Source organism: Callospermophilus lateralis, chromosome 1 (assembly GCF_048772815.1).
Source record: "Callospermophilus lateralis isolate mCalLat2 chromosome 1, mCalLat2.hap1, whole genome shotgun sequence".
Lineage (NCBI taxonomy): Eukaryota > Metazoa > Chordata > Mammalia > Rodentia > Sciuridae > Callospermophilus > Callospermophilus lateralis.
Genome location: NC_135305.1, coordinates 171606556 through 171619659, shown reverse-complemented (window position 1 = coordinate 171619659; position 13104 = coordinate 171606556). Strand labels below are relative to the sequence as shown.

The 13104-nt window shown below is 43.2% G+C and overlaps 1 protein-coding gene across 15 annotated transcripts in view; it reads right to left on the bottom strand.

Moving 5' to 3' along the window:
• Cadps (calcium dependent secretion activator) overlaps nt 1-13104 on the bottom strand; it is a 480817-nt gene that overhangs the window by 169248 nt on the left and 298465 nt on the right. For all 15 annotated transcript variants that reach the window (XM_077105438.1, XM_077105450.1, XM_077105449.1 and 12 more), the window contains one exon: nt 8279-8345. In XM_077105438.1, coding sequence (XP_076961553.1) covers nt 8279-8345 — 67 coding nt within the window. The remainder of the gene's footprint in view (nt 1-8278; nt 8346-13104) is intronic.

The following is a 13104-nucleotide window of genomic DNA, read 5'->3' as shown; positions in this document are numbered from 1 at the left end:
CAAATATGGGGGGAAACTTCGTTTTTCTACAGTGCTTGAAGGGAGGGGGCATGGCAAAGATTTAGGAACTTTTGCTTGTTAAATTTCCATAAGACTCACTAAGTGAAAGCTATTTACAGTGAAATGCATACTTTTCTGTCACAGTAAAAGTTCTTAAAAATTGCATTTTGATGAAAGGTTAATGAGACAGCGCCAACAACATTGGCAGAGCTTAGAATGCATCTTAGAAGTCAGAGTCAGTCACCCCACCCCTGTCCCAGAGGCTGACGGGGAGAGGGAGGGATCTCAGAGGAGAGCAAACCTCTCTGACAGTGCCCTATAGAGAGGGGGCTTAAAGGACGTGGGTTTTGACACCACAGGGATTTTTAGCTGTATATAACTTCTTGTGAAATCAAGGATGGGGTGTTGGGACTTCAGATTTTTTTTTTTTTTTTTTGTACCAGGGATTGAATTCAGGGACACTTAACCACTGAGCGGCATCCCCAGTCCTGTTTTTGTATTTTATTTAGACACAGGGTCTCATTGAATTGCTTAGTGCCTCACTAAGTTGCTGAGGCTGGCTTTGAACTCGTGATCCTCCTACCTCAACCTCCTGAGCCACTGGGATTTCAGGCATGTGCCACTGTGCTTGGCAAGGATTTTTAAAATTTAATCTTTCTAGTACTGGGGATTGAATCACTGGGGGTGCTCTACCACTGAGCTACCTCCACAGTCTTTTATTATTTTATGTATTTATTTATTTATTTTGCAGGGCTGGGGGTTTACCAAGTTTATTTAATGGTAAAAATTAAAGTACTTAAGTGGATATTTTGGTACAACTTGTAGAAAAGTTAACCCCAATAAGCATACACTGCCTTGATGACCAGGGAGGTTATTTGGTGGCTATGGAGAAGTCAGTCTAAGGCTTAGCTCTCATTATCACTGTCTCCCAGGGTGTGCTTGTATTATGGTTGGGGTGTGAGGTGTCCCCCAAAAGCTCATGAGTGAGACAGTGCAAGAAACACTGAGAGATGAAATGACTGGGCTGTGAGAGCCTTAACCCAACCAGTGAATGGACCCCTGATGGGATTAACTGGGTGGTGGCTGGAGGCAGGTGGGTGTGGCTGGAGGAGGGGGCATTGGGGGCGTGGCTTTGGGGTCTCTCTTTGTCTCTGGAAGTGGAGTCTCTCTGCTTCCTGATCACCATGTGAGCTGCTTCCCTCCACCACACTCTTCCTCCATGATGTCCTGCCTCCCCTCGAGCCCTGAGGAATGGAGCCTGCTGTCTATGGATTGGGACCTCTGAAACCGTGAGCCCCAAATAAACTTTTCCTCCCGTATAATTGTTCTTGTCAGGTCTTTTGGTCACAACAGCAAAAAAACTGATTAAAACAGCTTGTCAAAGAGATATTCTGCCACCCCAGATTCTGGGGCTCCCATCTTGCACAAATTGGTTACACGGTCAACCCATTTCTTCGATGGCTGTCACCTGCTCATTCAGGTAAGGAGTCTCCATGAAGTCACACAAAGCTGGGGTCAGTTTTGTCAGTGGCCAGTTCGTGCAGTCCCAGCAGTGACTGGCTGACACTTTTTTTTTTCCAAGCGCCAAGCACATTCCCTGGCATTCAGCCGACTCTCCCAGTCCTCACGGCCTGGTTTCGTGACATCCTGAAGGAAGATTCGACCACCTGGTGGGGTCCCTCCTTGGTTCTGCAGCCCCATTCGTTTTCAGCATGCTAAGTTCTCGGCAAAGTTCTTCAAAGCCACATCATCACAGTCCAAGCAGTAAGACACGAACAGGTCAGAGGCTTAGCGATCCATGCAGATCTGACAGTTGATGGTGGCCTCTGGGTCCCAGAGGCAGTTCTAGTGCATCTGTGAGGTGGACGTGGTCTACCTGGCTGGCAGCTGCGAGGCACTTGGGTCAGTTCAAGGGTGTCCTGCGGAGATCGTGAAGGGTTGCTGGCTCTGAGTGGCTAGCCAGGGCTTGATAGAGGTTGGGTCCCAGCACAGTTGAAGCAAGAAACTGCAAGAACTCTCAGGGTAGAGTATCTCTTCATTTTTTATTTTGAGACAGAGCCTTGCTAAATTGCTGAGGCTGGCCTCAAACTTCTGATCCCCCTGCCTGGGCTTCCCAAGCTGCTGGATTGCTGATGTGTGCCACTCACTGCACCTGCTGGCTGTTGGGACTTCTGAGGGGATGGTCATAAAGGCTTTATTGAAAAGATGGCTGGACCTCTGATTCACGGGGAACACTTCAGCTCTTTGCCAGACACCTGTTTAAAGTAGAAAAAGGTGACCTGCAGTCTCCTGCGGCCAGCTGCAGTAGTGCTTTGTGTGTTGGGGTGGGGAAAAGTTACAAATAGGCAGAGTCTTTAAGTCAGACCAACTGGATCAGTTTCCCAGGTCAGGGGGCTGGGGCCTACCTCAGGGTAGAGTGCGTGACCTGGAGGCCCTGGGTTCTAAGGCCAGCACTAAAAACCAGAACAGCCGCCCCCCACACCAAAAAAAAAAAAGCAAAACAAACTCAGGTCAGGGTGAAGTTTGAGAATCCACATTTTTATAAGTGTCTCAGATATTTCTATTTTCGTTTTCTTTTTTGGTACTGGAGATTGAGCCCAGGGATGCGTGACCACTGGGCCATATCCCCAGCCCTTTTTATTTTTTATTTTGAGACTTGCTGAGTTGCTGGGGCTGGCTTTGAACTTGGATCCTCCGGCCTTGGCCTCCTAAGTCACTGGGATTATGTCTCAGATGTTTCTTAATGTATACTTACATCTGAGATTCACTGTTCTAACATATAGGATCTATCCAGAACCTTTGAGATTGCCTCGGAGTTTCCAGTGTATTTATCAAGCACAATCCACTTGTGATTTAATAAGGTTGGCCCTTTCTTGTCTCTGAAGTTCCTTCCCCTTCTGTCTATAAAAGATTAAAATACTTGGATGTATAACTTAACAGTGGGATACATTTTTTTTTTCCTAAATTCCCTATTCTTGCTGTTCCTTGAGAATTAACCAGCGGTTGCTTTTACTGGCTCTGGTTACCAGTTTTTGCCCAAAGTCTATATATGTGTATTCTAGAAATGAGTTCTTTATTATGGCTCATTTGCTCATTCAGTAAATACTTAGGTATTGAGTTTGTTGAGGGAAAATAAAGAGCAGAAACCCAGACATGATTTCTACCCTTGTGTCAAGCACAGATGCTGATCACATTGTTTCAGACTAGGGTTTTTTTTTAACAGTGACAAATGATGACAGGAGAGGTCCATGGTTTAGGAGTCCTTGTTATGGAAGTTAGCTCCTAAGCCAACAGGGTGGAAATTTGGGCCTACTTTTCTTCTATTAGGTGCAGACTCTCTGTTCTAGTGCTTACCTCTTTGACCCACTTTCAGTTGAGTTTTGTGCAGGGTGAAAGATAGGGGTTGAATTTCATTTTGCTTTTACATATGCATTTCCAGGTTCCCCAGCACCATTTGTTGAAGAGGCTGTTTTTTTTCTCCAATGTATGTTTTGGTGCCTTTTTCTGGTATGAGATAACTGTATTTATGTGGGTTTGTTTCTGTGTCTTCTGTACCATTGGTCTATGTGTCTGTTTTGGTGACAATACCATGCTGTTTTTGTTACTGTGGCTCTGTAGTATAATTTGAGCTCTGGTAAGGTTCTGTGAGACTTGAGGATTTGGCCTGCTTGGTGGTTGGACAAGGTATTCATGAGGTAGCTGAATGACTGAACCAAGATTTGAGGATGGACAAATTTTTATGGTATGAGGCACCCAACTGCTGGGGACCAAGGACCATTTGTAACGTGACGTGATGTGATTGTGAACAAAGGATTATAGCATGTCAATTCCAGACTCCTGACTGACGTCAAGAAGGCCATCTGGCGTGGTAGAGGAGGCACATTTTTGGAGCTGTACAGACTGGATTTGATTTTCAGACCCATTAAGTTTCTACAAGCTGTATAACCCCAGACAGTTCATATAATTTTGCTGTGACACAGTTTCCTTATCTTTAAATGGGTATGAGTTTTTGGTAGTGTTGGGGATAGAATCCAGGGCCTTGTGCATGCTTGGGCTCAACATCCCTCTGAAGATGTCCTTTGTCCCTGGCTAGAAGGATACCTCTTTATCATCCATCATTTTCTTCCCCTAGTATTTGAATTAGGCAGGGATCTCATGTAGGGAGGATTTAAATACTTGTGTGTAAGAAACACTAAAGTAGACTGTTGGGCGGGGGATACTGATATTGGACGTCCTCTCTTTCTTTTAGGGTTTTCAAACAATTTCCTCTGTATTAAATTTTTATTAATATTTATTTATTTTTTGTTCTGGTGGACACAGTATCTTTATTTCACTTTATGTGGTGCTGAGGATCGAACCCAGTGCCTCACACATGCTAGGCGAGTGCTCTACCTCTGAGCCACAACCCCAGCCCATGTATTAAATTTAATGTATAAAATCACAAGTATTTTGGGAATTATGGGTTGCCAACTCTATAAAATAGATTCCATAAGACATAACATCTGAACTGAGAGGAACAAAGATACAGAAAGTCATTCGGGTCAATAACTATTCTATTTCATTTTTTTTTTTAATAATGTCCCCCCAACATATCCCACTGAGGCTGCCTGGGAGACCAGGGCAGATTTAGGGGAGTCTGCTCCCTTCCCAGCTCCCACGCCTTCTCACAGATTTGACCAGACTGGGTCTTCTAATTTCACTTTAGCATTTTGAGTGTCAGTGTGGCTAAAAACAAAACAAAACAAAACTAGAAATCATTGTCATGTCCAACAAATGATATTCTTCACTGCATGCAGCTACTGGAGGGCCTATCTTCACTGCCTGGACAGCCATTCAGTTTTCAAACAACCTGGCCCATTTTTGCTTCCTCTGAATTGGGCCAGGATGGGTGACCTTGAACTTGTCTCCTGCAGCCCTGTTGTCAACTGAGATTGTTTTAAAGGGAGTGGGTTTTTTTTTTTTCTCTTTATCATTTTGATACAGTGCTTTTCAATGGGATCACATAAATTGGGGAGAAGAAAAAAATGGAAAAATCCCTCAAATAATACAAACGCTATTTTTTAGGTAGGCCACCCAAATTGGATTTAGGCATTGTTGCAATAAATAAATAGGGCAGAGATGGAGACAGAAGACCTGAGTTCTCATACAGGCTCCCCATTACCTTGGTGATGATGGGGCTGTCATGTCACCTCTGCAGGTCTCTGAGGGTGTAAGGGAGGAATTTGATATAGGTTGAAATGGGATATTTAACCTGGGGGATAGAGGCACCCAGTGCACCTCAATGGCTCTTCAAAATGAATCAGAATCTGACTTGCATGAAAAAAACCTCACAAAATCCTGAAATTCGTCTCTTCTGCCTTTCTAGGAAAACCGCCGAGCCTTAGATGCCCTTTTATGATTTTCAGAAGTGAGCACACAGCTTGCTTTGGAGCTACTGTGTGATTCTCATCTTCTCTTGGAGGAAGGCTCTGTGTGAAGGGCCTAAAACATCTGTGTTCCAGTTGCACAGCCTAAAAAAAAAATCCTTCTCTCCTTCTCGGTCCAGCACAGATTGCACAGACACGGCTCCGCTGAGATTTTTGGCCCATTTCCTCTTGCTGTTTTCCTAAAGAGTTTCCCCCTCTAAAGTCTCTTCCAAAGTAAGAGATCAGCGAAGTCTTCTAAGCACTTTGTCATTGGGAAGATTCCTGGTGGAAAGTCACGCATTCCGTGGAGCATTTGCTAGTGGCCTCAGGGTGGAGGGGAGATCCATGCCATGGGACAAGGGTCACTTGTCCAGTTCCTCTGGGAAGATGTCTCACCCACTGTCCAGGCCACATGCTCTGTCTTTTCTCAGAACCAGCCAGGCATTGCCTGAGTTCTTCTTCTCTCTGTTTCTTCCTGTTCCTCCAAACAGGTCCCGGATGCCCATACCAGACACTGGCTAGGAAGTGTGTATAGGTGTGGTGGCAAAAGGAAGGCCAGAGGTGAATCAGAAACAGAACTGGTCTTGAAATAGCACTACGCCTGCTAGGGGAGGCCAGGCACCCTCCCAAGGGATTCTAAGAGAAGGTGCTTTGCCAAAAGTACAGGAAACACAGAGGGGCAAGAATCACCCCCATCCAGCATTGCTTCTTTCCATGGCCTGTCTCCCTATTTACACTGTGCTGTCTTTAAAGCAGACATTGGCTGTTTTTGCCTGCCCAGCGCCCATTTCTGGGCATCCTCAGTTTGCACTGGAAATAGCCCACTAGGATCATCAGTCAAAATGCAACCCCTTCCCCTTGCTAAAAGTCAGGTGCATGACCCACACTGGATCAATCTGATTCTCTCTGGAATCTGACCCTCCAGTGGAGTGATGAGAATAGAAAATGGTCAGGACCCATTTGACCTAGGACCCCACTCGTGACACCCTGGACTTCAGCTTTTTCAAGAATCCTGGGTACCACCTGCAACCCTTCTAGTAATTCATTTCTTTTCCTTTTTAAAAATACTTAATTAGCTGAGTCTATTTCTGCTGTTTGTATATTAAAAACCCTAACCGATGGCCTTTCTGGAAGTGAGACCAGACTTCTTAGTTCTCGTCTATGTCCTCTCAATGTGCCCTGCACAAAGCAGGGGCTCGGTAAGTATTGGTAAGTTGACAGACTGATGGAGTGCGTCTCAGAATGGGGTGTCTTCTGTGGCTTAATTAAGGGTTATTTTGGGGGATGGGGACCATTCCCAGATTTTCCTTCTGGCTAATTTACTTTATGGTTTTACTTTACCTTGTAGCAATTATGAAAGCAAAGACGGCGTCTTTCTTATAAGCAGAGAGCTACATTTTGCTTTAGTGGGAAGAGCAGGTATTTGAGTAGTAAAAGAGTGGAAGTTCAGGGTTGGTGGAACTTTCAAGGTCACTTAGACCTAGAAGGGTGCTGCTTTATAGTGAGATTTCATGATTGGTAATATTCTCAATATTAGCCAAGGAACCCGGTGAGCCCCACTTGTCACTGAATTACAAGCTGGCTCACTCTGAGGTCTTTCCAAGTACAGCTTACATTAAAAGTTTGCAAACCAAATGGCAGTGCATATACTCTGGGGGAGTCTGAAAATTAGAAATGAATAATGGCGAATTCTTTTGTAACTAAAAGGTCCTGATAAAATATATATATATATATATATATATATATATATATATATATATATATATATATATATTTTTTTTTTTTTTTTTAAAGGCTTTTCAAGGATACACTATTACTATTTCTGGAAAACTTCTGTTTTAGAAGCAACACTCAAGAGAAACAAGATAGTCTTTTTATATTACCACATATCATTAATAGCAATATCTGCATCTGCCTCAGTAGCTACAGATGCATAGGTGATTCTCATAGAATTCTTCCTTTTTGGTACTAGGGCTTGAACCCAGGTGTGCTTAACCACTGAGCCACATCCCCAGCCTTTTTTCATATTTTCTTTAGAGACAGGGTCTCACTGAGTTGCTTAGGGCCTTGCTAAATTGCTGAAGCTGGCTTTGATCTTGAGATCTTCCTACCTCAGCCTCCCAAGCTGCTAGGATATCAGGACAGCATTGTTAATAATAATCCACATTGGGAAAGCCCAGAAGTCCATCAAAAAGGGAAAATTCTACAGGGGAAGGATCCAGAACGATATGTGGATGGAGCCAGAGCTATATGTGCAAATGTGGAAAAATGTCTATTTAAGTTGTGGAGACACGGGAAGACTTCGGTTAGCTTTGATCTGGAAAAAAATATTCTATCAAACATGCTTATGGGGGCATTGCTGAAGACTTTTGAAACCACCTCACCAAGAGAGTGAAGTGTTCTCCTCCAGGTAATTCCAAATTTTGATCTTGCTCATCTTGCTTACCTCAGGGCTTTTAGAAATATCACATTATTTGAAGACAATGTCAGTGTCCCTGCTGCCTTAATCAGACACATGTGGGCTCCTTCCTGCCAGAGAACTGGGCAGAGTGGGGCCTTCTCTCCCCTATTTATTTGATATACTTCTGTATTGTTAGAATGAAAAAAATAACAGGCATTCCTTGATTTTTTTTTTTAAATGTTAAAGTGATACCAAAAAGGAAAAAGAGCAAGAGGGAGCCTTCTAGGTATTAGAAATGCTCTGTTTCCTTGTTTGAATGGTGTTTACATGGATACATCATCTGTAAAAATTTATCCAGCATGATGTTTGAGCTTTGTGTCCTGTATGTAAGCTACACCTCAGTGAAAAAGCATTCATTCTTCCTCACACATCTTGATTTCGGATAGCTCTTAAGACTGAGTTAAAGAGTTACCTGCACCAACACAAAAAACCTTTTCTTCCATCTCTTCCAGACATTCTTACCGATGGCCCATAAATACCTAGGGGGAAAAAAAAGACCAGAGCCAAATTAATGTGTGGGTGAGAGCACAGGGGAACACACTTTACCAGGAAGCCTAGTGCTCCTTCACTGGAAATGCAGGAGCCCAGGAGCAGAATGCAGATTTAGGAGCTCTAGATAATAGAAAACAAAGGAGAAGCAGGCCGGGTTCACTTCCATGGACAGGAGGAGCTGTGTCCCAACATCAGACTCGAACTAGATTCATTGACTGATCCCAGAAAGCACCTTGGAAAACCACCTGATGACTTAATGTGTTTATGTGCTAAAAAGTCTTTTAGGTAGGGAATTTCCTGAAAGATATTGTGCAAGGCTGGGGTGTGTGTGTGTGTGGGTGGAGTGCAAAATCTCACAATTCCGCTTCTGTCACCTCTTGCCAGGTGTCCTTCAGGAAAACCTTCCCTTGCTATCCTTTGCTCTAATTCTGGCAAATGCAAGAAAAGAATATTACAGGAAGCAAGTTCCATACCAACGAAGGGCATCTCCCTATTCCTTCCACCCTTTTCCAAATGTTCTTCTGTTGGTGGGAATTTGTCTTTATATAGAAAAGCGAGATAAGAAGCAATGTTAAAAACTATAGAGGCATAGCTAAAAGTACTCTGGAGATTTTCAGATCACTGTTAGTAATTCCCCATTGGGCATGTGGATCCTGCACATTGACCTGGAAGTGATGAGGAAGGTGAGCCTGGCCCTTGGCAGACTCTCCAGGTTGAAGGGAAGAGAGAGATCTGGTGACACTCAGATCCATCCAAATTCTCCAGTTGCACAACTGGCATCACCTGCTAACACCCACTGGACGACTTCTAAACCTTCATTCACTAGAAGCAGACGGACTTTCTATTTTGGAACATAAAGGAATAATGAACCTAAATAAAATTTTTGACTGTCTGATCTGTTTTAGGGGCTCTTAGGCCCTCTTTGCTTGCCCCCCACCCACACCCCTGCAAAATCTACTCAGAACATCAAGATAGAAACCTGGGAGTCATCCCGGGTCTCTTTGTTTCCTCATGCTTATTCCTCAGTTTCCAAGTGCAATGGATTTTCTACCTTCTGGAAAATTCTATCTGCTGGAAAGTTTCTTTCTGGTTCAATCTTCCATTTCCCATTCCACGATTCTAGTCCCTACCCATGATTTTTGCTTCTGTGGACAACAAAATAATCCTATTAATTAGTTTCAGGCACACAGGAAGGATTTCCATCCTGTTCCTGACCATGAGATGAACCCCACCATCTGCAAATTCTCTTACACTAATTCCCTGTGCAAACTCTCTCAGTGGGTCTCCCCTGTCCACATGCAAGAGCCCCAAATGATGGCCTCTCACTTTTGACTCTCATGGCTTGGCCCACATCTGTCTGCCTATTGTATGATTTACTTGATGCTTTTTTCTTTAAATTGACTTACCTAACATGAATTGATTTATTTTGAAGGGAAATTTTATGGCATAGACTGGACACACAATATAGCAGACATTAGAATGCCTAAGTACTTATTTAATGCATGCTAGTCTGCATGTCACTGAAATGATCTTATGTATTGTGGGTGGCACAAATACTTGGGGACTTCAGCTTAGAGGGATCAGGTCTAACATCTTGCCCTGGGACAAAATACTCTTCATTTTGTACACCTTCTCATTTCGCCAGACTCAACTTGCCTGGGCTGTATTATCTGGGATTCCTGACCACACAGAATGTTTCACACCTGGTAACTCTGCCATCTTGCTGCTCCTCATGCTAGGGCTTATATTTTTCCTGAATTTAAACCGTCACCTCCATGTCATCACCTCTGGGGCTTGTGGATAATTCTGCAGTTACAATTCTTCCTCTGCTATGATTTCCATCATATTTATTGTCCCTCTGGGACTGCTAGCTCTTTGAGGGCAGGAAGCCTGGTCCTTCTTTCTAAATTCCTGGCATAGAGTCTTGTTTTTTCTTCTCAAATCCTATGGGTTCCTGATAGTGGGTAAGTGGTTGATGGCTGTTTGTTATATTTCATTTAGTTTTGAGTGCCATGCTTTTGAGAAACCAGAGCAATCTTTAGGAATATCTTGATGAGATTTTAAAATGCCGTCTATAAACATGCAATCCATCACCGTGCTTTTGTGCTTTCCTTCCAAAGTATATCCCACCTCTTTCCAGCCCCAATTCGAGTCCCAGTCAAGTCACACCATCCTCATGTGGACCATGACAGAGGCCTCCTTGCTTTCCTCCTTAATCTCGCCCTTATGCTGCATTCATTACACAGTAGCTGGACTGATTTTTCTAAAAGGGTAAATCAATACACTCATTTTAGTTAAGGATGGAAGGGTTTTTGCAGGGGAGGTACTGGGGATTGAACTCAGGACTCAGAGGCACTCAAACACTGAGCCACATCCCCGGCCCTATCCTGTATTTTATTTAGAGACAGGGTCTCACTGAGTTGTTTAGGGCCTCAATAAGTTGCTGAGGCTGGCATTAAACTCGAAATCCTCCTTCCTCAACCTCTTGAGCTGCTGGGATTACAGGCGTATGCTACGGTGCCTGGTCACAATTATATTTCTATTTAAGATGATCCCATCAGCTGCTGGGTAGAGAATGCCCTACAGGTGGAAGGGGCAAGACAGAAAATGGAGAGACCGGGGGGAGACAGTGGCAGGGGATCAGGCAAGAACAGATGGGGGCTGGAGTGAAACTGAGGTTCACCATCCAGCATGGCTGGATGGCTGGAAAGTTTATTAGCCCCAACTACTGCCAAGACCAACTTCCAATGTCATTTCATTTCATGAAACACCTAGCTGTTCTGATCAGTATTCTTAGCCTTTTTGAAATAGTAATGTCTTCATGGCAGAAATGGACACAAAAGAGATATTATGGTTTGGACGTGTGTGTGCATCGTTTTATGTGTGAGATGATGCAGGAGCATTTGAAGGTGAAATGATTAGATTATGGGAGTTGCAACCTAATCGGTAGGTTGATCGAGTGATATGGATTAACTGGGTGGTAGCTGTAGACAGGCAGGGTTTAGTTGGAGGACGGTCACAGAAGGTGTGGCTTTGGGGTTTATATTGTATCTGGTGAGTGAAGCCTCTGTCTCTCTGCTTCCTGATCATGTCCTGAGTTGCTCTCCTCCTCCACACTGTTCTGCCATGATGTTCTGCCTCACCTTGAGACCCAAGGAATGGACTGAGACCTCTGAAACCATGAGCCAGATAAATTTTTCCTCCTCTAAAAACTTGCAATCCTCCTACCTCAGCCTTCTGAGCCACTGGGATTACAGGCATGTGCCACTGCGCCCCGCTACCTTTCTTGTGGCTCTGTAGAACAAGGGCAGCTATGGCTCCTTGCTCATGGGGTTGTTGTGAGGAGACAATGAGATAGCACTTGTGGAATATAAGCATGAGTTAGTGTAAGAGGTAGATACACGATAAATATTAATTTAGTATAAAATATCTGTGTCCAAAGAAAAGACGTATAATTAGCAGTAAATAATCATTAAATCTGTTAAAAAAATCTCTTCAGACTTTTATACACAGGGAAGTATATTATATAAATATCAAATTAAGAATATGGGGGTTGGGGGATAATAGCTCAGTGGTAACAGCACTTGCCTAGCATAGGTGAGGCCCTGGGTTTGATCCCCAGCACCTTAAAAAAGAAAAGAAAATGGGAAAAAATTTTGTATTTTGCTTAATAAATGGCTGGTATGATCATAATAGTCTCATTCTCTTCCAGAATTTTCTCTTGCAGCTACTAACTATTTACCCTCTCCACTTACCTTGTGTCTATATAACAGGATTCACAAGCCACAACATCTAATGAATGGGTTTATAGATTTAATTGATGATAATGGAAGTAGAGAAAAAGGAGTTCACTAGAAACCACAGGATGGGATTCAGATTGAATCATTACCTTGTCCTTCATCCTGGCATTGACATGAATTTATGATGCTCACAGGAGGGGTTAAGGGCTCAGAGATGGAGCCATGTTGCATGAGGGTCCGTGCAACCTTGAACAAATTAGTAGATTTATCCTGCCTCAGATTTTTATCCATACAAAGGGGATAATGCTAGTATCCCATTATGATGATTATGAAAATAATATTGTACTGTTGTAATACATGATGATAACCATGGTACCTATTTGAAAGGTGGAAAGGATTAAAGCACAAATACAAAATTCTTGGACTAATACCTCCCACAAAACACAGAGTTACTACTAACTACCTCGTTATGCTACTATTCTTATTTCATAGTTAAGGAAACTGAGGCTGAGAAAATTAAGTCACGTGTGCAGGGCTGGTGAGTTGGTACAGCCAGAAGCTAAACTCAGAGCCATCTGATTCTGAAGCAGCCTCTCCCCCATGAGCTTCCTCTTCCCATTCTGGATGATAAACTTGGATTTCTTCATTGAATAAAGAACATGGAGGTGGGTAGAGAGAAGATGACTTCTGGGGACCAAGGAACAGGTAGAAGCAAGAAGCTCTGGGGTGCTATTGCATAGTAGGGTGACTATAGATAATATAATGTACGTATATTTCAAATAGTTAGAGGAAAGGATTTTGAATGTTTTCATCATAAAGAAGTGATAAGCAGTTGAAGAGATATGTTTACCTTACTTTAAGCATTACATGATGTTACGGTTTGGATCTAGAATATTCCCCAAGAGCGTGTGTTGAAGACTTGGTCCCCAGTGCATCAACATCCAGATCCTGCAGGTGGGGCTTTTGGGAAGTGATTGAATCATGAGGACTCTAACTCATTAGTGGA